At 40.9% G+C, this 18,070-nt stretch overlaps 1 protein-coding gene across 2 annotated transcripts in view; it reads right to left on the bottom strand.

Annotated features, from left to right (window-relative positions):
• CHN2 (chimerin 2) overlaps positions 1–18,070 on the bottom strand; it is a 218,341-nt gene that overhangs the window by 15,447 nt on the left and 184,824 nt on the right. For both annotated transcript variants that reach the window (XM_026649396.2, XM_026649397.2), the window contains 3 exons: positions 11,353–11,437; positions 8,771–8,944; positions 6,786–6,863 (listed from right to left, as the gene is read on the bottom strand). In XM_026649396.2, coding sequence (XP_026505181.1) covers positions 6,786–6,863; positions 8,771–8,944; positions 11,353–11,437 — 337 coding nt within the window. The remainder of the gene's footprint in view (positions 1–6,785; positions 6,864–8,770; positions 8,945–11,352; positions 11,438–18,070) is intronic.

The following is an 18,070-nucleotide window of genomic DNA, read 5'->3' on the forward strand; positions in this document are numbered from 1 at the left end:
CTTAGCTAGTGTAGCCTTTACAGGAATTTTCTTCCAAACAAGGAAAACTTCAGATACAAAGTATTTCTAAGATAATGTGATCTACACCATTTTAAATGTTTGTTTTTTTTAAAGAAAAAAACAGTATAAAATGCAAAAATAATATTTGAAGAAACAAAGCAGGAGGGAAATACCATATATGGGAGAGGATTACGATGATATATCATACACAAGGAAAGAAAGGGAATATCCTCTCCCAAATACGGTAAGATGATAGGTATACAAGGAAAGCTGCATTTTGTGTGTGTATGTAGGGGCATCTACACTTGAGCCTGAACACAGATACATGTGTGTTTTTGTGCCATAACCCCTCTATTGTCCACATCTGAAGCCCTGAGGCACATTCCTGATGGACAGTCTAGTGCATGAAAGCTAGCACGCCTGAGGGGTGTGGGTATGTAAGCACCTCCGGTGTGGCATGACCCTGCACTTCTTCTACAGTGTAGCGTAGACAGGAGCAAGGGACGTATATCAGGATACGGGTAGCCATAGTACTCCAGGGCCATTCCCACTGATCATTTTGCTGCATGACCCTTAATGGAAAGTATGAAGGTCCCTGAAACCCACTTGCCAGCAGTAGTAGCAACCTATCCTGACTCCCATAGAACAGTTTTCTGCTAAAATCGATTGATCAGTACAGGTGATCATGGTTCGAGAGCAACTGCCTGGTCTCTGGAGCACACCTGGGTGCTCATCGCGTGCTCTGAGCAGACTGTCCTTCACACCTTCACCAGCTGGCAGGAACACTCACCTGTACCAGGAGATTTCACAGAGGCTGGAGATGGCTGCCATTCACTGGATTTCATCCCAGTGCTGGGTGCACATGAAGCACACCAGGCTCTTGTACTGGAGGGTGAAGGACTCCAGCAATTGCTCCAGGAGTGGACCTAGCACATACCCATGCTACGATGAGCTGGACTGGGAGCTCTCCAGGATTGCAAGTACAGAGCCTGAACTGACTCATGAGCCCCTCCTCAATCCTGCTGGCCTCATCATCAGTTGGGACTGATGATGGGCAGGGTGAGGAGGTAGCGGAGACCTCAGAGGAATTCCCAGAGGAAGCCCCAAGAGAGACAGAGGAAGAGGAGCATGTGATTCTGCACCTCTACCGGGCAGTCCTGGTTGAAGAGGCCCCTCCACCAAGAAGCCTGAGGACCCCAGAATCTGACATTGGTACGTTTTACAATGGACTCCCACCCTTTCTGATAATATCCCCTCTTGCTCTGGTGATACATGCCTCAGCCCAGCCCTCCACCCCACCCCAACATGGTCCTGGAGCAGCACAGCTTTAAACCAATGATTTTATCAAAATCCCATGAACCACTATAAAGCATTTAGCAGAAGCCATAACAGGTTATTAATGAGCAGTCCCTGTGCCCTTGTGTCTGAGCACTTCTTGGCCATCACTGACAGCAATAGTCCCTGTGCTCCTCAAAACGGGGGTGGGGGGGGGAAGAAGGGGGAGGCTGAATGCTAAAAGGCCCCAAGTGGGGAAAGAACAGTTTCATGACACGTATGGTTGTGCAATGACCCAACATCATTCCTCTCCCACCCAATATCCCATCTTTCCTTCCTTATGAATGGGAGCCAAATGGAAGGGGGGTGGGGGTGCTTAGTTCCTTGTGTGCAGGCCTGCCTATGTCCAGGAAGACAAAGGGAACTATTTGGTTGTCCGAGGAATGTCAGAGCAGTCCATTCTCCCTGTGACCACTTCAGATGCTTTGTACATTCCCACTCCCTGGTGTTTAGCCTCTCCCCATGCTGAGCCGCTCTGCAGAAGCCAGGAGAAGCAAGGGTGAATGAAGCATCCACTCCAGTGGTTGCACAAATGCCAGGCCCCTTAGCAGCAGAGAGGTGATTGACTTGTGGTGTTAATCCAAAAGTTTAGGGAAGAAAATACACTTCTGGAGTCACTTTCTGTTTCTCTGTCCCTTTCAATGCTGTTCACTAGACACAGGGGCTGGACTTTCTTGTGACGCAGAGGCGATTAAGGGGTGGGTGGATGTTTTCTGTGGTTCTCTGTTCCTCTTCCATGGCAACTCCATCTGCTAGCATAGAATACAGTCCATTTTCTCTTGAATTGCCACCCAGTCCTGTAAGCATAATTCAGCAAATTTTTGGTGTAGCAGAAATTCAAGATGGTTCTTCATGTTTAATAGCAGGGCAAATGGGCTTGGTCCAACTTTGTAGCTCACTAAACCCCACCACTCAGTAATACGTAGATGGGTCACCATTATCAGAAACATCTCTCTGGCATAGGTGGCCAGGTGTCCTCCACAGGACTGGAAAGCCACTACTCTTTTCCATTCCAGTCTCTTAAAAACTGCTATGTTCTCCAAGTGATGGCCAGCCTTTAAAGAACAGAAAGGTGACTTGGTAACGTTACCCTTGAAGGAACCAAACGCCATCTCAAGCGGTCCATCCATGCACTGTAAACTTTATAACACTTTAACAACAGTACTGCAGGCATCTTACTATTTTTTTAATCTCAGCTCCTTCCTAATGGGCTGCAAAAGTAGTCTGAAGGAAGGGGGTTGTAACAGCTGCATTCCCGGGATTCTAAAATGTATCAGTGTTGTGGCTTCCATAGCACAATTGCATGATGTGGGGGGATTTAGTTACTTTCCAAGGAAAAATGCAATATAATGTTACCCTTGTCTTTGACTTGGCAGGACATTCCGATGCCAACAAAGAAGCCATTCCAGTGGAAAGGCAGAAGTGGCCCCACAGAGCTCACAGAGAAAGACACAGAAAGACCTGTTTATTAGCATAGATGGAAGTCATGAGCAGTTCAAGTTTCTTAGAGCAAGGAAGGATTGGGCTCTTAGGCACAGTTAAGGCTTTCCTGAAAATGGAGAGTTGCACAGGCAATGGGAATATGTGCAGAGGGAACAGGATCATGCACTCAGAAAATCCATAGTCCAGTCGCTGGCGGCATGCTTCTAGGCCCTACCTACCGCTGTAGCACCTGCTCCTCTGCATGAACAAACAGCAGCCCCTCCTTCTCCTAGTCCTCCTCCAGTGGCCTGCCAGGCTGCTGCTGCGGCAGTGAATCCCACCACCACCCCTGACAGGAAGGAACATGCTCGATGCCTGGCACAACATCCTCCGCAGGCACCTGAAACCCCTTGGGAGGGGAACCCCCTAGAGCATTCAGGAGGGGAACGATGAGCCTGATCCAGTTCCGGTAGACCAGCTTGTGTACAGTCCCCAAATCCCACACTGAAGACATCCCCATTTGTCCCCCTCAACCCACACCCTCCAATATTTTGAAGCCATTCCTCCCTTGTCAGGGAGAGGGGAAGGGCGAGGAGACATATTTGAAGCAATTAATGTTTGACCACCTTTGAGGGAATCTGACCTGTTGTTGTTGTTGTGTATTTGATCTTGTTACGAACTGTTTTAGCTCTATGTTTGTCCATAAAAGTTACAGTTCACATCACTTGTGTGTGCACCTTGCTTTCTGAGTATGGTTAACAAGTTTTCCACACATTAGGGAGGAGTCAGCAGGATTCACAGCACTTGCCTGTGATTTCTACAAGTGTGGGGCCAAAGCAACGCAATGAATTCTGTCCCTCCTGCGCCCCGGCCCCCACCAGCCATGAATTTCCTAATGTTGAACAAAGAAACAAAACAACCAGGGTTCATTACAGTGAAGTAAACTGTGAAACAACTGTCACTGTCCAAAAGCGCCAGAATAAAAAACAGAAGAGGAGTCACCTGAGACGTCTTTATGGCTTTGTTATAATTGATAATACAGACAAAAGAAACAAAAATAAATTAGCAGTGAAAATATAGGACATTGAGCAGTGCATTTAAGACCCCTCCCCACACCAAATAGTTACCACTAGAAATCATGGGAGTACTCATGCATAACAGCTGATAGGAAATTTTTTTTGTGCAAGGAATGTGTGAATTCCCTCCCTAAATATTGCAGAACTTTTTAAAAATAACATTAACAATGCTTAAGTACACCCCATACAGCAACCCCAAATGCAGCAGTTAACATATAACAAACACGTTGCTCAATGATGCCTTTAAATTGCATTAAAGCTCACCTCACAAAACCATGGCCCAAGGTATTAACCTTGAGGGCTGTTCCTCAGTTGTTTGCTTTCAGTTAGTACAGTAACATCAACTGCAGGGGACTGAAACCCACTGAGGTATCTCACAATGTAAGTATATGGCAATGGTCTGTTGAGCTTTTCCAGTCGCACCAGAGGGTCACATTAACATCCCTTGGCAGAACTTCTGGCTCCCCAGTGTTCCATGATGTATGAGCACACAGCATCGCTAATTTCCCTGGCTCGCCGGGAACCAGGAGCTGTGCACACAGGGGAAGGATCTGGCTGCCTGTACAGGCTTTGAACAACAGATGTGTCCTGTGCCCACTTGCTGCGGAAGTATTCCCCCTTAGCCTGACACACATTGTGCAAGGCACAGCATGCCAGGATAAACTGAAATGTGCTGGCCACAAAGCTAGCTGGACAGGTCTGCAGGCATCACCAAGGGGCTTTCAGGCACCCAAAGGTGCATGCCACCACCACTATCCTGCAGCTACCGAGTCTGTAAGTGAACTTTCTTTTTCTGGGGTTGGTGATGTCAGGTTGACGTTCCATGAGCCACAGGTAGGAGTGAGTTTGTGGGGTCCCCAGAAAAAACGTCAGCACAGAAATACCATATAGAATCATATAGTTTCAGGAGAATAAAGTCCTTTCTTCCCCTCTGTGGTACAGCCCTGACCTTCTAAGCACATTGGTGTCATGGACCTTTCCTATGTGCCCAGCGTTCGTGTTCACGAACTGACCCTTGTAGTCCACTAAGTTTTGGAGAACCAGTGAATAGTGACCTTTGTGGTTCATGTAGTCACTGGCCCCTTTGGGTGGGCAAAGTATTGGGATATGTGTTCCATTGATGCTCCTGCACAGTTTGGCAACCCCACCCTCTGAAAACCCCCCTACCATTTCAGGGATTTTGGCTCTGGCAACCATTCATGGGTAGATCAAAGTGTTGATACCCTGGCAAACCTGTACAACCACTGCCTCGACAGCTGACTTCCCAACCCTGAATTGGTCTGCAACTCACCTGTAGCTGTCAGGTGTTACCAGCTTCCAAAGGGTGATATCCACCCACTTTTGCACTGGGGTATGGGTTTCCGAAATCAAGTGATTTGGCATTGGAGAGTTGGTGCAAGCTTCTTGTGCAATTCCATGAAGGTCTGCCTCCTCATTCTGAAGTGCTGCAGCCACTAATAATCAGCCCAGCTTTCCAAAACAAAGTGATCCCACCACACCATGACAGTTCTCCAGGACCAGAAGTGGTGGCCCTCCCATGGGCATACCATTGCACTTCCAGCACTCAACACACCTGTTTCTTGGGATCCTACTGGATTTCATCCCCCTCTCCCCCCACTCAGTAAGCTGTCTTTGCTGACTCAAATTTGTGTGGGTTGATTCTGTCCAGTATCCAGTACTGCACCGCAGGAACATTTGTCCAGTGAGGAAGCGCAGAACCACATCTCTATGTCTCCAACACAGTTTGGTAGAAGCGAGAGGGAGCTGCCATTGCCAAATGTGTGAAGGCGGAGTACAGTATCAGCAACACGTAGCAAGGCGGTTCACGGAGTGTCTCCTGTGATGCACAGGACTCTGGGTCACTGCCCCTGAAACGTTAGCACTACCGTGGCGGACAAAAAAGAGGCAGTGTGAACACAGGTATATGCCCTGTGCACAGCGTGTACCTGTTCCCCATTCAGCATATGTGAACACTCAGCACAGGTATGGGATACATGTGCAATTCAGTACACAGACAAGTACCCAGGGAAGCATGCAAACACAGAAGTAGCCTGTGAATTACACACACATTGTATGCAGTGTTGTTGTAGGTCCCAGGATATTAGAGGCACAAGGTGGGTGAGGTAATATCTTTCATTAGACCAACTTCTATTGGTGAGAGAGACAAACTTTCGAGCTTACACAGAGCTGAAGACCTGAAGAAGAGCTCTGTGTAAGCTCAAAAGCTTGTCTCTCTCACGAGAGAAGTTGGTCCAAAAAAAGATATTACTTCACCCACCTTGTCTCCCTATGACACACACATACAGACAGACACAGTGCTGTTAGCTAAGTGGTGGGGCCTATGTGGTTTGCAGAATCCTGTAGGTTTTTAAGAAAGCATTCTTTATATAAAATTAGCTAAACATTTTGCAGAGGTTTTTTGGACCCTTGTTGTGAATTCCCATATATGATGTAAATCCGCTTGCCTATTAAGACGACTGCACTTTGACCATTTTAACACAGAGTATAACATTCAGCACAATGACAACTGCAGTCTACCTTCCTGGACAAAGATCATTATTGTTTATTATTATTTATTATTGTAGCATCCACTATGTGCTAGATGCCTTCCAGACATTCAGGAATGTCCCTGTCTGAAGTGGTGACCTAGAGGTGAAAGGCTCTAGCCCATTACCAGTCATCTGAACCTTTCACCTCCCTAGCTACATTTATTTGTTGTGTGTTTATCTACTTTATTCCAACTATGAAATATGATTTTATTCATGTGAAAAGTGTTACAGATATTGGTAAAAAATAATAACATCAGAAAAAAAGATAGGTAACATTTTGGGCTTATGCTTATAGACCAGTTTCCTCTCCATGGTATTTGAGCACCCAGATATCATTGAGAACAGTCTCTCTTTAAACCAAAAGTTCAGCTGAAAACCCATCTAATATTAAAACACACTGTACCTCGATCAAAAGCCATTTTGACATCTTCAATGTGTTCAGTGAACCCCGAGACTCTGTAAAGGCCCTCTGACTTTAAACCTGCAAGGTAAACATCTGATTTAGCTTTATTTCTGCTATCAACAGATATGTATCAACAAATATTCAATCTTGTCAAATCTAGTCACAGTTATTTTATGTTATGTTAATAATCCCATATATGAAATGTGACACGAGCAATAATTTTAATGTTAAACTTCTGAATATTTTAAAGAAGAATTAAGGTAGTTTTTAAAGACTACAAGTTGGTTACATTTTCTGGTTTTATTAGTTTGGTAGGGAATACACAATATCAGCTACAAAATATTGCAATTTGCCTATACTGGCAGCTCATGGTGTGATCACTTCTTATTTGGTCTCTTTTTTTTCGGTCTGTAATTACTATAGCTTTAAATTCTGCCTTCCCTATGTCTGTGTTCTTAATTACCTATAGCGATGCCAGCAATTAACTCTACCTTCTTGTGACCCTTTTTGCTCTCTGATTTTGCTGTCAATCTTAACTGGTACGTGCAGCATGCACTGTTCTTTCGCACAACACATCCCTTCCACTGTTCTTTGCCTGACTGGAGATCTGTTTGCTGCTAGCCTCCACAAATCTTCTTGCACTGTTCCCATTCCTACAGGAAAGAAGCGTGGTCCAAGACAGCAGATACAACTAGTCAAAGTGGCTTACATGGCTGTTATTTGTTTTAACTCACCGGTTCCTTATTGTGACCATGCCCATATGATCACCCAACAAACAGACACTAGCCTTTCTTAGCTACTGAGCCTGTATCATGACCAAAACCAATATCCCAACAGGAGGGATTTTTAAAGTTCTTACAGCTGTTAAGGTATTGATAATGAAAGAGGACAACCAATTTAGTCTTAATTGACATTTGTAAAAGAAAGAATATTTATATATCAAATGCAATATAGCTTTCTAATGTGTCCTTTGCTATCATAGATACTTATGTTCTCTCTCAAACCCATCCTCTCTCTCCACTTGTTCTTGCAGTGATGATATAATCCTGGCTGAGATTTGCAGAGCAGTACAGAGGATTTAGCTGCAGATCTTCTATTAATTTTAATGGAAGATGTGTGGCTAAATTCCCTACACTGATTTGAAATCCCCATGTCTGGCAGCAGTGTGTTACCATGCAGATTACGATCATGTCAAAAATTCAAAAAACATGGCTTATCAGGTGGCACACCTCACATGCAAGCCACCAATAACATATACATGATCATTAGCTTGTAATCATTTTGTACTTGGTGTTATTGTAATTTGTAAATGTGGAATGCATGTCAGTGCAGTAAAAGACAAATCATAAGCTGTTTTTTTGGCTGTGACATGTTGCTTGGCTATGTCATTCATCAGTCAGAAACAGAATGTAATGTGAATTTCACTAGGAGAGGGGCTTGCCACAGGTCGCAAAATGTTGCACTCCTCTTTCACGTTTTGTGTGAGCCATTTCCTTTCTTTTGTGTTCTCTCGCGTATGATGTTCTGAAATAGTTTAAAATTAAAACTATTCATAACTTTCACGGAATTAAACTCTGATTGCTTTGAAATGAAAATATTGTCCATATATCTGCCAAAGGTAAATGAACCAAGTGAAAAGACACATAAATGAGTTTAAAGTTTGCCCTTTTAAAAAGTATGACATGAATAGTTTTCATTCTAGAAGAGATATCTAATATATTTTTTAAAAAGCAATTTAAATAATTTGCATTCAGAAATGACAGAACTGGACTTTACTAGCCAATGCAAAACAATAGAATTTTTACTAAAAAAACTACTTCTGTCCACTCTTCCATTTACTTGGGCCTATTTTTTCTCCCAACTTAACATGCAATTCAAAGTTGATTTAATTTTTGTGTGTATCTGCTACTCCTTGATCACAATTAATGTAATATTATAGATCTAGTGACATTCCACTCTAGTCAAACAAAGAAAATCATGCAAACCTCTTGCTTCTATTTCTCGAATGCATATATCCACAACCATGGGTCTCTGTGTGTTGTGGGCCTTCACTAGTGTAGTGAGGTCACAGCAGTAGACTCTCTTGATCCTCTTGAGGTCTGGTTGACAGTCATTGGGCACATATTTGGAACACTGTTTGTGTACATTCAACCCACAGTCTGTGAATAAAGTTTTGCCAGAATTAACGATTCCATTGATAGGTTTTGCTAAATAATGGTTTCATGAGCCTATACAAACAGGAAAATCCTCATCCCTCAGACAAAACCAGAACAAACACAAAACCACTTCACATTGCTCTCTAGTGACTCCTGTGGCTGACTCACTCAATAACATTGACAGGACTTGGTGACATCCAACACCTGGACGAGAGGGTCACTGCAATGCTGAGATTGTGAAGAGGATGGAGGATCCCTGAAAAAAGTTAGTGAGAAGAGCCCAGAAGATGATTATCTTGCATCAGCCCCAAAGCGTGTTAGGAAAAAAACAGGGTCAGGAACAAGGACTACACTCCAATGTACTTTTCACAGAAGTTTGCTTTCTACTGCAAAGCATTTCCAGTTCTGCTTCTCACTGATAGTGTGTGTAGAGGAGCAAAACAAAAGTGTGCTTGTTATTAACCAAGGCCCTTATGCTATAATCATTCTCCTCCTTAACATTCCTGAAATTATCACTGGTAAGGCAAATATACCTTTTGCATATTGATTACTGGCTGAACTACTAAAATTTTAAACAACTCTCTGAACTACTTGAAACACATCTCAATATTACGTTCCATAAAATGTCAATCAAACAAAATCAAATTGTCACCAAAAAATAAAAAATAAAAAAATCAAACCTTCTATAAGTTTAATGGAATCAGTTTAGTTTATTTGGTCTCTTCAGACAGAAACTACTGCATAATGCATTATTGTTCAGTGAAATCTAAGTAAATCTGGCCAACTGCATTTAGGATACTCCCTTTATTGTTTTCAATGTTCTTGCAAAACATTTCAGCTGAGGTTAAAAAAAACTTGTTTGTCTACTTAGAGTTAAATGTTGGTAATTTAATGCGGGAAAGTGTTAAGCTTCATACTAAATAAATAAGCCTTTTCATAGGTTAGATATTTTAAATTAGGGGAACAAATCCAACAATATTCATTAGATCCACACGGTTAATTTTTACCCATTTACACTGAGGATTAAATAGCCTGATCAGTAATGGTTATTCATTTTCCTTTTTTTATTTCATTTTTATACTCTTTGTCTTGCCTCTGACCCATCTGTAGGTAGAGAAGATGAAGTAGTAAAGTACAATAAGTGGGCCATGCATGTATAGATACTTTAAATTTATAAATCAACTTTTATCTTAAAGGACCCTCAAATTGCTATACAAATTTTATGTGGCGTCACTTCACCCACCCCTCAGATACAGTCTGATGTGGGGTTGCAAGTGGCTGCTGTTAATCGGTGCACTGTAACTCCCATAAGGTTAGGACAGGAAGTGAGAGGGAACGCTATCTTCAACTGAAAGTGGAAGGAGAATTTCGATTAGCAGAATGTAGTTACCAAAATTTGCATGTGATGCATCAACATTTTTTTCCATTCCTGCATCAAACAAAATCATGGAGTAATGGTTCTTGGTTTATTGTAGCAATGTAGCAAACAAATAGAAAAAAAAAATTTAAAACCTATTAAAAGGTTAACAAAGAAAAAGAAAAACCAGGAAATTAATTCTTTTGGAAATGAGGGTAACATTTTTTCTTTTCCACGAGGTAAGATATTTTGAGGTTTGTAGCAACATATGGTATTTTTATTGGTCAAAGGTGATCATCTTTCCCCAGAGGAGGACATTTTTCAAGAGTGAGTGGCAAAAAGATGAATTATGAAGTCTAGCTGAGGCTGGCTTTATGCCATCTTCAGATCTTGTTTCTTAAGATGTAAAAACATATAAACCAAAACCTGGCACTACCATAAGAAAGATGATTTACAGGATGCTGATGAAAAACCTAAACCAAAATACTGGGGCATACACATTGCCAATGTACTGTTATAAAGATGTCCATGGAGAGATGCCTCTACTTCTAAGCCAACTAAGCAGGAAAAATAAACAGGACAATATTTCTAAGTCCTTTGTTTAGAAAAAAAAGGATCAAGTTTCCAAAGGAAAATATAGCACCATCTTCTTCCCAATATGTTTACATATTCTTGTAAGGCCCTACAGGAGTCCAGAAACAAGCAGGATAAGTTTAAAAACAAAACAAAACTGGTGCTGCTAATTTCTCTGTTCTTCAGATATGAAAAGTGGAAAGATCTCCCTCCCTCTCCCCCCTTATTCTCCCTTGCTAACACTGGGACTGGATCCTGATTTCTGTGCAACTCCCATTCCTTATTGGTTGTTGTTAAAATATGTACCTAGTGCTCAGCACTTCTTGAAAAGGGCTAAACTACAGCAAATTCAGCCTTTGGACTAATTAGATAGCAATTTCTTGTTACATTTTATGAAACTGTCCCCCATTCCTCCCTCACGGAGCTTACCCTTTTATTTTTCAGAAGAAAGAACCAAGATAAATTAAATGTGTAAAGCTACCTGAACACCTGACTCCCTGAGCGATGAGCCCCCACATGAAATTGGCACAGTATTCACACCAGTGTGGACCTCGGAATGTGTAGACCTGTAATACAATCAAAAAAATGGGGTCATCAGGAGGCAGATGGTCTGACAGATGGAACAAGTAAAAGAGATAAACAACAAAGGACTCAGTAGGAGTAAGTCTTCAGCATACAGTACACACGTCTTTCCAAAGTCTGTATGAAATAAATCCTGGGAAAATAAATGTGCTTTGATCTTTATGTTCTCTTATCTCACAATAGGCCTATCATAACACAGAACTAGATACTGTATGGCATAGAAACAAATTACTTTTAAAACATTTTTTGTGTGCCAGTTGATGTGTATCTTTTGTGTCACCTACATTTAGTTCAGTGCAGATGCAGAAGTGGTAACTGGGTTTAGTCCACTATCAAAATAGACAAAAATAAAACAAATAATCCAAGGAGTTGTAGTCATTCCTTTTACTGGACTAGCTAAAATAAAATCAGAAAGCTTCAGAGATTCACCCACTCTGCAACAGACCATTGGAAAGAGAGGGAGATATTTTCTTCCACTGAATTCTCTCCGCTCTCATGCTGTGGCCAAATTCTGCTTTCCAATACGCTTTCACAACTATTATTGATTTCAGGGGGTCTTGACCAGGGTACTGAGGGCAAAATTTGCCCCCCCCCATGCAGCTTCAAAGTTCTAATATTTTGAATATCGCATAGGTATTCGTACAATAGGATTATGGCATGGCTCCATCATGTGGGCATTTGCACCATTTAAAAAAAAAGAATAATAAAGCAAAAGCCAAGGGAATAAAAAGGAGTAATGAACAATTTGTGTAGACATTCTAGGCAAAAGTTGGGCAATCATCTGCTTTTGCATGACTGAATCAATTACAGTCATAGGCAAACTACTCCCCCTACCAAACCATCTCAATAACTAAACTGATCTCATATAGACCAAAAAACAAAAACAAACAAACAAACAAAAAAATAGATCCTTATTCAATAAAGTCACACTCAGTCTCATTTTACTACAATCCACATATCAGTACAATAAGGGGAAAATGGCATGAAAAGAGCAGACAGAACACAGTTTCCTCAGCTGCCTTTTGCACAAAACACTTGCTTCACCAACTGCGTTTTAAAGAACCTATATTGGGGGATTTTTTTTTATTTAAAATATGGCTATCCTAGTGCAAAATTAACACTGGCACCTTTCGAGCCCTTTGCAATTGGTCTGGTACAATGTGCACTTAATTTTCATTGAACAGCATGGTAAATAGTCAAATATAGTCCTGTGTAAATGGACACAGCATGGGCTAGATCTGCCTAGAGACTTTATTTAACAAAACATAAATTGTGCACACTGAGGCTGCTAATGCTTCCTCTCTGTTGACTAACCCTTTACTTTCTTTCTTTCTTTTTTTTTTTTTTTAAATCCCCTGGGTACTTTGTTGAAAGGTCACTACTGGCTGGGGAAAACGTTTCTTACTTTAATTTTTAATAAAGTATATTTAGATGGGAAAAGTGCAGTTATTGCCCTTTTCCAAATAAATGATACATAATTTTCAAGCAAACAGACAACTTGCTAATATCATGGCCCTGCTATGTCTACAGCACCACTTACAGCATTATTGCATTTTGCATTAGTGTATTGCATCAGGAAATCACAGTTCATGCAATGAAAAGATTTGTCATGTTGTTATGAAATCAGAGGTATTTGTCTGAAAATAATACCAAACAAAATTGCACAAAAATACAACATACGTTATAGATTTTACTAACTGTCTTGGCCAAATCAATCAGGGTGACCAGATGTCCCGATTTTATACGGACAGTCCTGATTTTTGGGTATTTTTCTTATATAGGCTCCTATTACCCTCCACCCCCGTCCCAATTTTTCACATTTGCTGTCTGGTCACCCTAAAAATCAATCCCTTGTGTAACTAAAGGCTTCAATGGTATTGCACCATTTGCTCTCAAGTTCAGTGGTAACAGAACTTGTTTTAGTTGGGAATTGGTCCTGCTTTGAACAGGGGATTGGACTAGATGACCTCCTGAGGTCCCTTCCAACCCTGATATTCTATGAACAGCTACAAACATACTCAAATATTTCCATCCATTTGTCTTGGAAAACATGTATTAATTAATAAACCAAACTAATGCTTTTCCCCCCATTTTCCTGTTTCACTTTACTTTTTTTCTGAAACGAGTTTGTATTAATTGATAACATTGCTATTCCTTTGCAAAATGAAGTATTTTTAAATATCTTATTATCTTTCTAGTTTGATGATTAAAAACTACATTTTCACTTAGCATAGCTTGACAATAAATTACTCCTAATTATCCATGTCGTCAATAATTATGTAACTAATTGCAGCTGTAAAGCAATCGCTATTTAGCTTAAAGCAATGCTAATTTTTCCATCTCTTTTGGTACTAAAATGCTTAAACTGGAACATTTGACCAACTCAAATTATTATGTATGTGTTTCTGTCACTTCTTGTTCAATTCATAGGTTGTCTTACAGGGATCAGTTAACATGCATTTAAAGCTAGATCCCCAGCTGGTGCAAATAGCATAGCTTCATTGACACTGATTTACATCAGCTGAGAATCTTGCCCTTGGAGTTTTAGGCTTAAATTTTAAAATGTGGCCTCCAACATAATGTTGTAGGTACAAAATTGCAGATACAATTATCTATGACTGCAATGCTACCAATTTTAGATGTGTAACTATGTAATGTGTGGGTCTGCACTTACATTTAACTACAGGCGTGAAATTGTCTGTTTGAGGGATATGGCTAAACTTGAGATTCTCAGTATCTCTTGCACAAATGGGAAGTGGTCATTATTATTTTCAGCGAGGACCCAAACCTGAGAGTTGCTGAGCACCCTCATCTACCATTGATTTTGATGCCCCAAAATGTCAGTTAAATTTATTTATTTCATGTTACTTTCACATCTCCATGTTTTGGCTGAAATTACATGAGAAAGGCTGGTCTTGCAGCATTTCTGGTCTAGCTGAAACAGAGAAATACTGCTGTCTCACAAGTAAAAAGCATGATCTTTTGAGGTTTCTAGATGAAATTTCAGGAAGTTTGGATAAACATTAATGTAATTTAAGATACATATCTGAACTGTGTCTTCAGTTTGGCTGACCATTACTTTCAATGTCAATAAAAAAGAAGGGTCTGTATTCTTAAAAATAACACTTCAGCTCAGACTGACTCTTAAGACGGATGCTGAAAGTAAGACTTTGGTCACAGTAAATGAGAGTTTTGCCTAAGAAACGACTGCAGAACTGATCCCGGAGCAATTTTATACTGTGCAAGGGTTCCGAGGCAGACATAGTATTTTGAGATAGGATGATATTTTTTGTCTTGTACCCACGTCCCTATGATCACACCACTATCTACTGAATTGGGCATAGGCTTTTTGACGAATCATCAAGATAACTTTTTGAGTCCTCCCGCCCCCTTTCAAATTTTTGGACTGTTGAGTTAGTGTTGAGCTGCTTGTGCTGGTGTCCTTGCATACTGCCAACCTTTAAAAAGAAACAGCAAGGGACAATTCTCGATGTTAGCTGAGGTTTTGGGGTCAATATCCCCTATTCACCCCAATAATGAAGGGGTCTGATGTACATTCTGGTAAACTTTTTTCTTGTCTTTTCCCACCACTATTTAGCTGTAGAATGCAGGGGACTCAGTAGTATTAATATTGCGTAAGTGCTCAAAATGCCATCCCTTTGCTCCAAACTTACTGTCCAGAGATATGAGTTGTCTGTGAGATAGTTCAACAAAATGTTAGTCTAAAAATGTGTTTTCCTCTTATTCCCTTCTTTAGTTTCTTCTTTTCCCCTCTCCCACTGTCTGACTCTCTCTATTCATCTCCATGCCATCTCCTTTCATTTTCCGTATTTATATCTCCTTTCTTTGTATTATTCTCTCTCTCTCCAGTGCTTTCACTGAAAAGTAGTTTCTTCTTCATATTAATCCTCTCTCTCACACACACATATTACATTGTCTTCATTAGTGATGCTCTTCTCTGTTTCCTTTACTTTCACCTCTCTACTACCATTGCTTCCATACTGTCTCTTTAATGTCCCTTCCATCTTTCTCTGTGAATCTGCATGTGTACAAAGCTTTACACAGTCATTAATAGTTGCAATATCACTGTGAAGTAGGTAGTCTCTCTATTTCACAGATGAGGAAAATAAGGCAGAAAAGTTAAGTGATTTCACCAAAGCCACAGAGAGTGAATCCATTAACAACAACACTACAGCAGCAAATGAAGAACTGCCTTGGGAAGACATGTGTGCTCTTCATATGAAATATGCAGAGCTGCTTTCAGATAATTTTTTGGTTATCTGACCTGGTTTTGAAGCTTTTTTTTCTTTCGTATCAAAAAGAGAAGAAGAGATTTTCAGACTTTCAGTTGAAAGTAGGAACACTTTACCTCAGCTCTGGGGCCTGAACTGAATCCCTTTGAAATCAATGTCAGAACTCCCATTGGCTTCAGTGGGAACAGAATTGAATCCATTACCAGTTTTGTTTTGGGACAATGAAAATACCACTTCTCACAAAGGCGTAATTAAAAAAAAAAAAAAAAACAGACTCATGGGTGAAAAAAACATTGAGTGTACATGCCATAATTAAAACCCTTACTGCTCACTAAATTTTATATGTTGCAATGAACACTGAGGTCACTTCTAAGGTTCTACAATAATAATGGGCCAAATTCTGTCCTGCATTGGGCCCTGATACTACAATAAACTGCATGCTGTTCTCCCGAGGCATCTCCTTTGGTCCCCATTGATGTTCCTGGAACTCTGTGCTGGCACAGGGTTCAACAAACATTACTATCAATGTAGAATCGGGCACGATACCACTTGAAATCTGTGGTAATGGGAAATGCAGAAGACTGTGTAGTCTAATAAGAAGTGGGCGCAGAATCTGGTCCTATGTTAATTTCTGTTATAAAAAGTGAGATCTTGTTTTGTAAAAGGTAACTCTAGAGTATATGCCATTCCACGTTTGCTGTGACTCGACTAGCTCAGGCCATGTCTCAATGGACAAAACGTACGTTTTCTTCAGTTATGTTAGCTCAATTGAGTTAACTCCCTCCTGAGTCTATATCACAAGGAGTGGAAACATTCTAAAAGGTGCTAGCCTGTGTCTTTAGAGTATAGTGGAGCTGGAGGTGTAATTTCCAGCTTGCGTAGACATACGTGCACTAGCTTTGAATGAGCTAGCGTGCTAAATATAGCAGCATAGCCATGGTGATATGGGCAGCAAGATGGGCTAGTTGCTCAAATAAGTACCCAAGTTTCAGGGTAGGATTGCACTCCTGCCATTCATGCCGCTGCAGAGACACTTCAATTTTTAACATGCTAGCTTGATCAAAACTAGCATCCATATGTCAACCCAAATTGGAAGTTACACCTCCAACTCCAGGGTAGCCATGCCCTTAGGCTTCGATTCTGCAAATATTTACGTACCTGCTTAACTTTACTACCATGAGTAGTGCTGTTGAAGTTAATGGGACTACTCAAGGTAGTGAAGTTAACCACTTGTATGAGTGTTTGCAGGATCAGGACCTTAATGAGAGTTAAGGGAACTTTCCAGTTACGTTAAGCTAACTCAAATGAGCTAATACAATTGAAGAAAGCACCTTTTTGTCCATCAAGACCTGGCCTCAAGGACTTACTTTCTTTACTGATATATAAGTCCTCTCCACTCCCAGATGGGCCAGCTAATGAATCTACTCCATTTTTAATTTCAGTTTCTGAACACTAGTCTGATACAATGAGAACTGTTCAGCCATTTCCAAAAAATATAGGACGTTTGCTGTCATAGTTTAGGACCAAAAAGAATGGTCATGGGAAGGACTTCAACAGTTTGCCCTAACACAGGGTTAGATGGTCTGCTTTTTACACTGCTCCACACTGTGGCATTACAAAGCTGCACTGCTCCAGGGCAAGTTCTGGAAGAGATTGTGCCTGAGATCCCTTGAGGAGCTGCAGGGAGCAAAGGAAGGATGTGCATACTAAACCTTCCTTCTGTATAGTGCAGCGTGCTCCCCACAGCAGGCCAGTTTTGCTGGCCTATGAGTAGGAGGGCAGGGTCTTGGTTCTAAATTTTCCCCAGCCTGTGCAGGGTCAATTGTGCCTCTCCAAGGCCACTAAGAAGGAGCAATCCCCTTGCTCGTGCAGTTACTTTGATGGGGCAAAGACAGAAAGTCTGGTTTTGCTCTTTTCCACTCCCTCCACCACTATACATACACATATCTCCACTAGCCTCTGGCATTACCTTCCTCACAATATTATTCAAATACAAAGTGCACGACAGGCTGTAACTTTTATACCAACCCCCCCATATAGCGATTTAAAATTCAAAATGAGTATTAAACATGCAAAACACATCCTAGATCCTTTTAGTTAATTATTTGGCTTGAACACCTTGAATTTTGGGAGACGAAGAGTCAAAATCAGAAAAAATGGATCCATAGCAGTGTCTCAGGTGTGTCTTTTTAAAAGGGCACAAGGCGGTCTAGATCTGGGTCTGAATTTTGTACCCATCTCTTTTTTCTGCTTTTTCCCTTTCTGCCAGTTTTACTTTGTTACATAATGTCTCAATCAGTTATACCAAATATGTAGCCTTTTTTTTTTTTTTTTTTTTTTTTTTTTTTTTTTTTTTTTTTTTTT

This window comes from Terrapene carolina, unplaced genomic scaffold (assembly GCF_002925995.2).
Source record: "Terrapene carolina triunguis isolate 2854851 unplaced genomic scaffold, T_m_triunguis-2.0 Scaffold84, whole genome shotgun sequence".
Taxonomy (NCBI): domain Eukaryota; kingdom Metazoa; phylum Chordata; order Testudines; family Emydidae; genus Terrapene; species Terrapene triunguis.